This window comes from Orbicella faveolata, unplaced genomic scaffold (genome assembly GCF_042242905.1).
Source record: "Orbicella faveolata isolate gen_17 unplaced genomic scaffold, um_ofav_v1 contig_47, whole genome shotgun sequence".
In the NCBI taxonomy this organism is placed as follows: Eukaryota; Metazoa; Cnidaria; class Anthozoa; order Scleractinia; family Merulinidae; genus Orbicella; species Orbicella faveolata.
In genome coordinates, this window is record NW_028301577.1 from 7,817,883 (window position 1) to 7,830,901 (window position 13,019).

The following is a 13,019-nucleotide window of genomic DNA, read 5'->3' on the forward strand; positions in this document are numbered from 1 at the left end:
GCTACTGAGATGACCTCTTGTTGTTTGTGTTGGACTTCTGGGAGTCCTTGTGTCGCCAGGGTTTGAAGGTCTGGCCCTTCAAGTTTTTTGACTGATTTCTGTGAGGAAAAGATCCCTTGGAGTTGTTGTTGTTGACATAGCCCGTTTGGGATCTGTGGGGTCCTCTATGACCTTGCACTTTGGCTCCAATTTTATTCACATCTCCTATGTCTTTCAACTGTTTTTGAAGGTCATCTCCAAACGACAAGTCAGTGAACGGCACATGAGGAGAACAGAGAGAGACATAATCTCTGCCAATATCAGGTTTCATGAGTTGCTTTCGCTGCATGTTAAGTTCATAGTTAACATGCGTCAGCAACGATAGAGCGTCGAGTCCAAACTGTTTTATCTGTTGAACCCCTTCCTGGTCTAGGCCTTTCTTCTCTGTCATGGACAGATCCGTCAAACGAGCGACTGGGATTATGCCTTTAACGAGGGCTTGCTGGATTTTGAACAGCTGCAAATCCCTCTTCTGCGTGGGCTCACGGAGCTTACGCCAGATGCCTGGATTTACCCTTGTGGGTTAGCAGTATCGCAATTTTCCGGTCTAGCTTGGCGCTCAAGCTTTTCTTTCAGCAACTTATCTGGCAAACGGTTGCGGAACATCTTGTTAAGCAGTTTGGCGAGCTGTGGACTGTGAATACTTTTGCCAGTCAGGTCTTCAGACTCGTACTCCTTCTCCAAGTCCGCTAAAATTTCGTCTTCCTCTGGCTCCTCCGCCTCAAGATCGCCATCTTCACCCTCTACTTTATCCATGAGAGTCTGAATGTCTTCTTCGTTCTCATGTTGGTCGCTCGAGGAGCTCGAGCTGTCTTTGGCGGGTTTCTTGGCGGGAAGACCGTGTTGATGTTCTCGGTCATCACTCAGCCGTTTACCTTTGCCTCTTCCTTTCCCTTTAGAAGGGAATTCCTCGAATTTATCGATTTTCTGTGACAAGGTCAGTATCGCTGACGAAAGGAGCTTTACGTCAGCGTGCGACATCGAAATGTTCGAATCGCTCACAAGGGCCTTGGCCGCCATGACACTTGGCGTGTCGAGATGTTTCTCTCTGGATACTCCGGCGTTGTTGTCCTCGTCTGGGTCATAAGCCAATAACTGGTCTTCGTTCGCCGATTCTGTGGATTCTTTTCCTCCAGACATGTTAACCGCAAGACGTAGAAAGGTCTAAAACACTCGAAAATAAGACTGCGAGAATAAACTTTAGACTGCTTGCTCGGACAGCTAACTTGCACTGAGCTCGGATATCACATGCTTGCTATCTCACGTGACCTCCGATTGTATGCAAATGCAAGGTAGAATGATGAGCAGGTAAGTCGGCAATGATTGGCTGGTAAAAAAGAAAGTTAGGTAAAGCAAAAGTTGATTGGCTCAAAATGATTTAGGGAAAATCCCCAAAGTCTTCTCAAAATTGAGGAAGCACCAAAGCCGTTGGTTAGTCTTTCGTAACACAAGGATTTAAGCCATGTCGGAGAGTCGTATGCGCTCTTCCATCGAAGCTGATGTACAGCGCGTTATGTTGGAGAGAGGCACAGAGAAAGGAAGTCGGGGAAAACATGTGCAATGTTGTGTTAAAGGGTGTTCTACGAGAGTGCCCAAGTTACGTCAACATATCAGAAAGTCCCATAGGGAGCTCTGTCCTGTGTCATGTTCTACTTGCCCGGCAAAGTTCGTGGGACAGAATGATTTGAATATCCATCAAAGAAACGGATGTCCCCGCCGAAAGCATCTAAGTTATCGAGTGACCACCCCGGGAAGCTTGATAGGTAAGCATAAAGCAATGTGTTTAATTATTGCATAGTTAGTGGAGGGGAATTAAATTTTTGCAAGCCAAGCAAAGAACGTGTCAGAACGTGCAAGGATTAACTATGATTATTGTAACCCATGAAAATTTTCCAAAAAGGCTAGTGACCCATTCCAAAGTTGTCAAAAGAACTTTGCGACCCATCCAACTCGAGGAGCAAGGTTCTAGTGTGTTCCGATAGAGCAAGATTTTCGCACAGTCCCCGGCATACATTTATTATGCACGCAAGTTTACGACTTCCGTGATGCTCGGTTTCACGTAAATTACGAAAACGAAATTCGAACTTCCAGTTTCGTTTTTCGTTTACCCGCGCCATCGGAAAAGGGAATTCGAACTTTTATTTTCGTTTTTCGTTTTCCTAGTACATTGAAAGCGAAATTGGAACTTCTATTTTCGTTTTTCGTTTTCTCATGACCTCATTTCCGTTTTTCATCTTCTATTTCCGTAAGACATTGAAAAACGGAATTTTGAACTTCGATTTTCGTTTTTCGTTTTCGTGTTCTATTATATTATCTCAAGACAGTAGCAGCAGACGCTAGCGCTTTTTGGGGCTTAGATGTATTTTTTCCTACCTTACGGTCCTCAAAATGGACGTCATAGCTAACTGTACGTGATGTCACTGACTGTACATACGGAGTTTTGATTTCAACAAATAGCATTAAAAAAACTGTGCAGCTGTATTTATAGAAAACTGATATTTACGAATTTTTCAGCCCGTTACAAATCACATCGAGCGAGCTGACTGTTAATAAAAACTTTCTGTTCAATAGGACTACCACGATATCGATATCAGCAAGGAAATGAAATTATGCGTACACTATCACAAATCACGGGATTAAATGGTTATTTAAGTCAAAAAGTTCCAGTACAAAGGCTTGTCATGATTGATTTGGAAAATATAGTCGAACCTCCGATATGGCACCTTCTACTTCGATATCGACCGGTCAGTGTAAAACACAGACTGCTGACTGGAGACCGGGGATAAAATGCATACTGAGGGTAAAATGCAGACTGCAGACCACAGACGTTTTAAGTATATATCGACGGTGTTATTTCCATTATCCATTTCTAACCGGAAACAGGGTTATTCAGGCTAATCGCAGTGAAAGTTTGCAATGCTCCGGTTAGCCTGAATATCACTCAGGTTAGCTTAAAGAACACTCCGGTTTGCCTGTCTCCGTTTAGCTCTCAATGATGGAAACGGTAACACGACTCAGTTAAAAAGTCTACAGTCTGCATTTTACCCCTGGTCTGCAGTCTGCATTTTACCCCAGTCTGCAGTCTGCAGTCCGCAGTCCTCATTTTACACTAACTGGATATCGACTGTTCCATCTGCCACTGACCTTCTCTTCTTGATACCATGACAACTGAAAAACCTTTTCACACTCAGCAAACTACTGTGCAACCCCTTATATTCGGGTATCGGTTCTTGATTACCTCGAGAAGGTCTTCATAACTATTATTTTCCTCAGTAAGAGAACGGCGGACAAAGACTTCATCAAGGATGTGGTTTCCAGCTCTATTGTTAGCGAAAGGAAGTGCCAACATTCTTCCGATTCAGGTAACATAAGAAAGTGACAACAACAAAGAAACGAAAAACGAAAATCGAGGTTCAAATTCCGATTTTCAATATCCTATAAAAACGAAAGACGAAAAAAGGAAATGAGAATTAGAATTCTATTGTCCAAAGTTGTGGGAAAAACGAAAATAAAAGTTGGAATTCCATTTTCAAAGTAGCAGGAAAACGGAAAACGAAAATGGAATCTCGAATTCCTTTTTCCGATGGCGTGGGTAAACGAAAACGAAATTGGAAGTTCGAATTCCGTTTTCCCACATCGTAGAAAAACGGTTGCACTGAGATACACACATTACAGTAGCCTATTAAGCAGACGCCAGCGCTCTTTCGGCTTGTATTATTGCCTCCCTTTACTATCACAAATCACGGAATGAAATGGCTATTTAGGTCCCAATATAAAGTCAAAAGGCTTGTCATGATCGATATCTTTCAAAAACGAAAGACGAAAAAAGGAAATGACAATTAGAATTCCGTTGTCCAAAGTTTTGGAAATACGAAAAACGAAAATAGAACTTAGAATTCCATTTTCAATGTAGTAGGAAAACGGAAAACGAAAATGGAATCTCGAATTCCCTTTTACGATGGGGTGGGTAAACGAAAAACGAAACTGGAAGTCCGAATTCCGTTTTCCCACATCGTAGGAAAACAGTTGGCACTAAGGTACACGCATTCTCTTACCGGAATTTCGTGCCGCGATCGAGGTGAGCCTAGGCCTGTCATTACAGCTGCTAAGACAATCTACCTTATTGGTAATTAATTTCGCGGGTCTTTAATTTCGCAATTTTCGCAATTTTAAATAAATCGCGAAATTAAAGACCCGCGAATAAAAATCCTCACCAAGTTTAGACACACGAAATCTAACACCCATATAGAAAATTCAAATCACAGGTGAATAAAAAAAGATTAACACGTAATAACAACAACACTGAGTACAATGTGTATCACGGTCAAGTTTCAAATAGCTAAATTTATGTACTATTATCATAACAACCTGTTGCCTCCATTGTTTTTCAACTTGTTTTTTACAAACAGTCAAATTCATGGCTATAGCACCAGAACAGCCAATAATTATCGCGTGCATCATTGCCGGACTAATCTAAAAAAAATTCACAATTCTTTACAAAGGTCCAAAGATCTGGAATTCCCTTCCTGTTACAATCCCTTCATTGTCAAGTTTTCCCAATTTTAAGAAACAACTGCTAGAGTTTTTAGTAAAATAATTACTGAACTGGCAAAGCCGCACACTGTTGCACTATTTATGTAACCGTATTGTTACGTACGAGGTGGCCTCAACTAAAAGCCTGGTGGTTTCTAGAGGTCACCTCGCTTCACATTAAAACATTTATAAATACTATACATTAAGTAAAAAGGCAATAAACAGAATGAATGAATGAATGAAAAAAAAGTTGTAAAAAGTTAATTTTCAAATATGCCTTTTGCTTGTTCTAGTTTAATTTAAATGGTAATTTGTAAAAATGCGTTTTGCTTGTTCCAGTTTATCTAGGAATTTTAAAATGTTCAGACTTTTGAAAAATGAAATGAAGTTGAGAACGCTTGAATCGCGTTTTCATATCAAGTAAGTAAGAACTATTTGCCTATTGAAATCGCGAAAATACATTTCCGCCCCCCCCCCCCCCGAAATACTGTCTCGCCAAATTCGAAATTAAGAACCACAAAGGTATAATCACATATTCTATTTCCTACAATCTATATTTTTTAGGGACAAAAAGATAAATACTAGCTTTACTCGTGGTTGACTCGAGGTTGACTCGTGACTCATGGTTGACTTGGGCTCGTAGTTAGCTCGTGTAACGCTACAGCTTTTGCGAAATACATTTTGTTCCTTTTCTAATGTATGCGTTTCGGTTCCCGCCTTCAATAATTATATGCGCCTCGTTTTGGTGTGTGTTTTTACCGGACCGCCATTTTGAATGTTTAGTTCTTGACTCACGCTACAGAATAGATAAAAGAGACCATACTAAATTGAAAGAATACTTTACACCTTTGTTTAAGCTGCAAAGTCATTTGTACGAGCCAACTTACTAGGGCATCCACGGGGACAGCTACTTTGTAAAAGGCCATAATTCCAGATAATGCATGGGAGATCAAACGTAGCCTAGCTTGGTGAATACTTTGGCCGTGGTTTTTGAACTTGCGTCATTTATAGCAAATACTATACACCAAGTGATAATTTTGTAAGCTGAAGATGCAACTTCACAACTTTCATTCTAGCTAAATATAAACTAAAATCAACCGAAGCACTTTACTAATGGCTTGACAATGGTTTTGTTTCACTCTTTAATAAACAATAAAAATCTAATATATATGCAAAACATTAAATCCTTAGGTACAATTCCGGGAAATAGACGAAGTACCTTTGTGAATTTTCTCTCGTTCCAAATCACCTGAGGAGGCATTTAAGTTTGAACATTTTGTTAAATTGGAGCCAGACCATTTTAATTCAGTTTTTTTTTTTAATCAGCTGTTCGTTCTCTTCGAAACACCGAAAAAGAGTAATTAATTCCTTTAAAGCCTTGCATTCAAGCTGTCATGAATATATCATAACTACGCCGTATATCAATACTGGAAATGGTCAAAGTCATAAGTTAGGTAAGGTTAGGTAAGATAACTTTATTTTAAGTCGTAAGCGTTGGGAGTGTTGCCCAATCTCCCGCCCATGACGACGTTTTGAAATAACATTACTACTTACAATTACTATATTCGATTAGATAAATTCAGAATTAAAATATTCCTGAGAGCAACTAGTCCTAATATTAAGAATTTGAGTTAGAAAATACGGTTCATGCACTGGCACCCTGCAAACCCCACACTTTTCAAACGAGAACGAAATTGTGCCAGCGGTCGAGGATTTGGTGAGTGAATAGAAAGCTTTTTGTACAAGTTGTTTTTGCTCTTTTCTTTTTCTTTTCTCTCCAAAATCCCGCGGGAAGGGGCAGGAAGGTGGAAAGAGAGGGGCGGGATTTTAGTACCCTGCAGTACAGTACATTACGCAACACGTAACACACATTACACACACGACACAGCCAACAGCGCTAAAGCGAGCTGGCTAACTGCGTGCTTGACTTCCATTATTTCAGGAGCGTTTTTTGAAAAAGTTGACTTCACTGACAGCTCTGCTGTTAATAAGTTCATTACCGACGAACTCCAACTTGACGAGGCCAACAGGAATGCAATTTCCCAGGTTGTAGACCAACTGTACGAACACCTCCAACATAATCTGCCATCTCTCAGCATAAACTGCCTCGTTAAGGTAAGAGTCACCGCCTTGCGTATTGAATGTTAATTTAAGGAAACGTTCATAAATTAGTGCGTCGCGAGGGGAGGGTATTAAAAGTGGAATTTTAAAGTTTAGTTTCAAACAAGTGAAAGTACCAAAACTATGTGACCCCAGTCCCTCCCGCCCCATTTTCTGTTCTATGCTCTGCAAGGCAAATTTTATCCAATGAATCCATGACTGTAGTTCTCTAAAATTGTACTACTTTAAAATGACCAAAGGGCTAATGCAATGTCTCAGCGTAAGGCAAAAAGTTTCACCTGATTAAGTGCTGCGTTTAGCTTACTCGCCGATGCAAATCACCACTAGTGAGTTTTTCTAAAATCCCGTCTCTGCTATAGTGCCATAGTAACCAGGGGAAGTCAGGTAGCATTTCATTTCCGATAAGAAGTACTTAAGTCTTCGAAATATTTCGTGCTTAATTTGAAGTACATTAATAAAATTAATACAAGAAAATAGACAAAATCATGTTTACTCTAACTTCTTACTTCATTTCGATGGAACTGTTCCAAACACGATAAGAACAACAATCTCAAAAATATGTTTGTCAGAAAGCAAATGAAAATCAAATTGCACAGTATAAAATTGGTTTGTTTAGGGGACAATTAAATTTTGCAAATTAAATATTTTTCAGGGACAAACTCATACATTTCTTCAGGGAGGCAGCGTGGCCGAGTGGTTAGTGTGCCGGATTTGCATACGGTGGCCCTGGGTTTAAATCCTGCTTTGGCATCGATTCAGCGGCCCCCCCCCCCCCCCCCCCCCCACCCCTTTTTTTTCAAGATGTGCTGTTATGTTAATAAATATCACTTGTACTTTCAACACAATTCAGGGAGGCTCTGTCGGGAAGGGAACAGCTGTCAAGGAAAAAGCAGACATCGACTGTGTCGTCTTCCTCAACAATATGAAAACCATGGAAGAACACAAACTTAAGTTGCAGGAAACAAAGAACCGCCTGGAGTTATGCCTCAAACAGAGTCCCTATAAAGACCAAATCACCTTTGATGGACAGACACCCTTCGCCGTGAAATTCAAATTTCGCCTGGATTTGTCTCGAGAATTTAACATTGACTTGCTGCCGACATTTACAACTGATCAAAGTCGAGGTAAAATAGGATTTTAATCTTCCTTTAACCCAACCTCAATATGAGTCCATTGTATGTCCGTCACGTAGAGACAGTCCCCCTTTGGCCAGCCTCCCTGCAGCTTGTTGCAGATCGTGGCCTCTTGCCATAATGAAGTCTATTTGTTTACAATTTCATTGTTTCGGGGAATACATAAACTTTTGAACAATGTGAATTAGCTGTGTGTGTGTCCTAGTTGAATCAAGCCATTAGTTAATTAGAATGTGTATTTTTTTGCACTTTGCAGAACAACTGTACGAAAAAGTGATTCGTTGTACAACGGACGACAAGCGTTATTACTCAGCACATTTCGTGAGGTTACAAATGGAGTTTGTCGAGGTTCAACCGTCGAGCGTGAAAAACTTAATCCGCCTTGTAAAGTACTGGCGCAAAACCTGCATTGAAGACAAAAGCAGTGGTAAAACTAGACTGCCATCTTCCTATCCGCTGGAGCTCATAACCATAGCCTGTTGGGAGAAGGCTAAAAAACCACAAAAATTTGACATTCGGGTTGGTTTTAAAGCTGTTCTTCAACAGTTGGTCGATAAAAGCCACATACACGTCATTTGGCATAAATACTACGATGAGGCTCTCGCTAAGAGAGGAAAAAAGAGGACGAAGAAAAGGTTCGTCAGTTTTGTTCTGGAACAGGAAAAATTCCAAGCAAGACCCAGACGGAGGGGAGTGGGAAGGGGGTGGGTGGGGGTGGAGGGGAATGCCCATATAAAAGCGATGGAGGTGATCATTGTACCTTTTAGGGGGTCAAATTTGTGAATTGTTATCTCTTAGGGTGGTAAAATCAAGGATGACCACCGGTAGAGTTATCGCGGTAGCGTTTACTGTGCTAAACAGAGAAGTGTGGCAGGAACCATTTGCCAGTCAAATTTTGTTATTCTTCATTGCTATAACGAAATAGTGAAAATGTCATTCAACATTAACGAGTTGTTTTAAGATTGATTCCTCTTAGGGGTGAAAATCAATTTGGGCCACACCCACAAAACTAATTTTAGGGGTTGCTTTCAAAATTTCCGACAATCACCCTCTCACTTTAATATAGGAGCCCACCCCCGGGAAGCAAGGCAACCTAAATGACATTCAGATAAATCAAAGGAGAAAGGGTCAGCTGATAGCCACGATATGCGTGCTAAGGCAACAAAGGTAGAACAGCACTAGGCTCAACATTTTTTGTAGAAAAAAAAGATAGCGCTGTTCTACTGCTGTTCTATCTTGTGGCTATCAGCTGATATGACCCTTTTTCCTTTGATTTTACATACTAAGCCACATCCCACATTCATGCCATTCTTTGACATTCAAATAGTTACGATAGACACTACAGACAGATAGTAAGTGAGACAAAGGATGGCGGAGCGAAAGCCAAGTAGTCAGATAAATATACAATCAGCCACCCAGTCAGAAAAACAGACAGACAGAAAGGCTTACAGGCAGGCAGACAGAGACAATCAGGTAAATAGGCAAACAATCAGAAAGTAGACGGTCAGTTAGTCAGTCAATCAGTTAAAAATACAGCACTTGAGAGTCTGAGAGACAGCGACTGACAAATTTCATTTAACACAAAGGTAGACAGCTGGGGGTAGACACACAGACAGCCACACATGCAGACAGTATCATCAGACATAAGACATACCAAGCAGAACGTTAAGCAGAAACAAATTACGTGAGATTGCTTAAGAAACACGGTCTTAGTAATCAGAAATAATCGTAGTAATATGAATAATGTCAGTGTCGCTTACGGCATGATACTGGACTGAAATACTGTCTTCTTCCACGCAGCCCACCATTTGTTCTGGACCCTGCCAACCCAACCAACAACGTATGCAGTGCTAGTGATGCCGAGGGATGGAAAACCGTGGCAGATGTGGCTAAAATGACACTTCAGAGGCAGCCACTGAAGGACATCAACTTCAATAGAAACTGGCAAATAATATAGGTCTCGTCTACTAACTATGGTTTTCACTGTTTTGTATTTTTGTTTTTAAATCACTATCAATATGGTGTTTTTTCCATTGTTAAATTAACGCGCTGTTGACCCCCGGGGGAGGGATACTCCCTATTATGGGCTAGATATGTATGCGCGGCCCCAGCATGGTTTTTCAAACGTTTTGGTCATAATTATAAATAGGGTATGTTTTTAGCACTCTAGTCTTGAATTGGTATGTTTCTTAGAAGAAGCTACGTTTTCATCATCATCAATAAGACCATCGACAAAAGCCCTTCATAACCTATGTTTAGGGCAACTGTGCCAGCGGCAACGGTCATAAATAGGGTATCAAATTTTTGGCCAGGTCATAAATAGGGTAGCAAAAATCGCAAATTTTGGTCTTAAATAGGGTAAGGGTTTTGGGAGGTGGGCTGTACACCCCCACCTAACTTTTCTACTGAAATGCTAATATTTCCTCGGCATAAACATGCGTTTGCCATGCAAAACTGAACATGGGAATGGGATATTAAAAGCAAGCTAATACTCGACCGCCATGCGTGCATATCACACATACAGCAGAATTGCTTTAGGTGATAAATCACGGGTGATGAAAAAACACTGACCCCTTGTCAATGGACTACCCCTGTGGGCTACCTAAATGGACTTCCTTAACCAGGACTAAACCTTGGAGTCTTGTTTTTTGCTAGCTACAGCCATCACCGGCGAAATTTAATCAATTATTTTGAAAATTCAAAGTTCTTTCTTCGAAAAATGGCTCGAAGTCATGCTGCTTCCCTCAATATCAAAGTTTGACCGCCGGTACAAGATTTACGATCAATGTGAATTGTTTTGAAGATCACTTAACCACTTAATCTTGACTTAAGCACAATAAAATAAATGGTATCATTGAGAGCTCTGTGTGCTTTGCTAATTTTTAAGCTTCCTCCGCCTATTCAGGAGCAATTAACCGATCAACATACATTTTTTTCTGAGGGGGTGGGAGAATCCAAGAGAGAGGAAGCGGAATGTCTCATATTGTAAGTAGAAGTATCCAGCTATTGAAATGAGCTATGCTGCTCTAGTAATCTTTCAGTCAGTGCATACATAACACTTCAATTGGCTGAAACACCGGCAGATAACATGTATTTGCCAGTAAAATAAGCGGACACTTGTTACATTTCACGGTAGCCTGGTTAGTGTAGTGCTATCGTACAGGATGAGAACCAGTAAATGATGATTTGTGTGAACTTACCCAAAGGGTTGTTTAAAACACTGCTCAACGCGGACAGAATTCCCTTCACCTTCTGCCTTATAATCCCCGTTCTCTGGTCTTGTTTTCCCTATACCTCCTATACGATTGTCGAACTTCTCTACAACCATAATTCGGGCAGTAAACGAGGTTTCACTTTGCGGATTTCGTAAATCCTGGGCTCTATCGGAAATGAATGCTTCGAGTATCCTAAAATAAAAAACCTTTGTTTTCCTTTGGTGTCAAAATTCAGAAACAAGCGCACGCTTTAGAGCAACGGTAGCTTTTCGCGGGCGAGACTGAACGAAACGAAGGATATTTGTCAAGTATTCCTAGCAGGTTGGTCTTCAATGTTGGATCCGTAGCAGGCGGTTATCGCACAGCCTAGTCAACAGTAACTGTGATCTTTGTTTATTTTGTGTTTGTAGCTGGCTTGAAGGATTGTTCATTACTTCTGTTGACTTTTGAATTCGAATTCAACTGTTTTTGTACATAAAAAGTGCCAGACCCAATATTCCCGATGTGAAATGATAAGTGTTTTGTGGATTTCGACATTTCAGAAGTGACTTTGCCACTTTCATTACAGCGTTTAGACAATTCGTGTTTGCTGTAAGCCAGAAGAAGGTTTGGACTCTAATATTAATAAGATAACGGTAGCCACATTCGTTGAGTACAGGGACCTCCCTGGAGGAAAACGTGTGGCTACTGAGTTGTATCCCTGGGATGAAAAGCTGATAAGTTTTTACCTTTCAAAGTATTTGCCTTTTGCTGCCCTTTCCCCTCGATAGAGAATCACTAATTTCTGCGATGTTTTTACTCGTGAATGCAGGGTTTTTCTGTTATAGTAGTTGTTTGCGAGGCAGTTTGCAATGCCGGCCAAAGAATTTACAACGTACTACCGGAAGGTTCACTACCATCAGTAAGAACTGTACCCCCGGGAGTGACACTAGCGAGTGGCTTTTCAGCCTCCGTGGTCAGAGCAATAGTGCTGGGGGGCCCTGGCACAGTGGCGCTTGGCTCCTGTGGGATAGCACCCTCAACGGGGGCTGGTTTTAATTCTTTTTCAGCGGGCGTTATGTTTTTACTTTCAAGAGTCACTATATTCGAGTCGGAAGCCACTTCCTCCAACATCGGAACCTCGGACGAAGGCAACACTCCGGCTACCATCTCAACGTCTGCGATGGGACTCGGTGTTTTATCCGTGGATTCTCCTTTAGAGAGCGAATCTGTGATTAAATCTCGGGGAATGGCGTCAGGTGTTTTCGTTGGCGCTTCGTTTGCTGGTGTTACCGAAGTATTATTTTCTTTGTTTTTAATTATTGGAGGTGATAAGGTTTGTTCTAATGCCGACGGAACAGCTTCAGTGTCGGAGCCCGAAGTTATATCGGCGCCTGTGTCGGTTCCCGATGATCCTTTCGGCTGATGCGAAACTGAAGTGTTGGATGAAGAGGTCTGGTAATAAAGAGAAATGTTAAAGTTAGTGGATACTCGATGAGATGATCGAGTATTTCATTCTAACATTGACGAAGATAGGCGGGTTAGTCGCCTCAGAATTATTTCGGATTCCCTCAACAAATCACCAGTGCGCATTTCATGCATCTGTACTGGACAAGATTCATTGTAATTAACATATACAAAAATTTATTTCTTGTAACTTACAATCTAAGGATTCTAATACATACAGTGGGCAATCATTATTTAAGCTTCGCTCGTGTGTGGCTTAAGCATTCTCAGTCCAACTTCTTTTCTATGCGGTGTTAGCTAACACTTTAGACCAAGTCTGCTTGTTTTACGTCCCTATTTTAGAGACCTCCATTTCAAAATCGAAATGACCCAGATAAAAACATTTTGATGGATAACCTTCTATTGTGGGGTAGTGACCCATAAATGCCTTGTGATTGGCCAGACGTAACTGCATTCTTTAGAGAAAAAGGTGCTGACGCCTTCCCTCAACAAACTACAGTTTGTCAGCAGTGTATCAATTCAATTGAGCTTG

The 13,019-nt window shown here is 41.0% G+C and overlaps 2 protein-coding genes and 1 pseudogene across 3 annotated transcripts in view; 1 reads left to right on the plus strand and 2 right to left on the minus strand.

The window, feature by feature from the left end:
- Position 1: 1 nt before the first annotated feature.
- On the minus strand, positions 2 to 1,303 carry LOC149097001 (uncharacterized; annotated as a pseudogene).
- A 60-nt stretch (positions 1,304 to 1,363) lies between these two features.
- LOC149097002 (2'-5'-oligoadenylate synthase 1-like) lies at positions 1,364 to 10,686 on the plus strand. The gene is made up of 5 exons (XM_089279120.1): positions 1,364 to 1,802; positions 6,515 to 6,687; positions 7,544 to 7,817; positions 8,083 to 8,461; positions 9,627 to 10,686. The coding sequence occupies exons 1-5, from the start codon at positions 1,502 to 1,504 to the stop codon at positions 9,781 to 9,783; spliced, it is 1,284 nt and encodes a 427-aa protein (XP_089135246.1). The 5' UTR covers positions 1,364 to 1,501; the 3' UTR covers positions 9,784 to 10,686.
- Positions 10,687 to 11,418: 732 nt separating this feature from the next.
- Positions 11,419 to 13,019, minus strand: part of LOC110069187 (calcineurin-binding protein cabin-1-like) — a 75,185-nt gene continuing 73,584 nt past the window's right edge. For both annotated transcript variants that reach the window (XM_089279107.1, XM_089279106.1), the window contains exon 56: positions 11,419 to 12,475. In XM_089279107.1, coding sequence (XP_089135233.1) covers positions 11,909 to 12,475 — 567 coding nt within the window. In that variant the 3' untranslated portion in view covers positions 11,419 to 11,908. The remainder of the gene's footprint in view (positions 12,476 to 13,019) is intronic.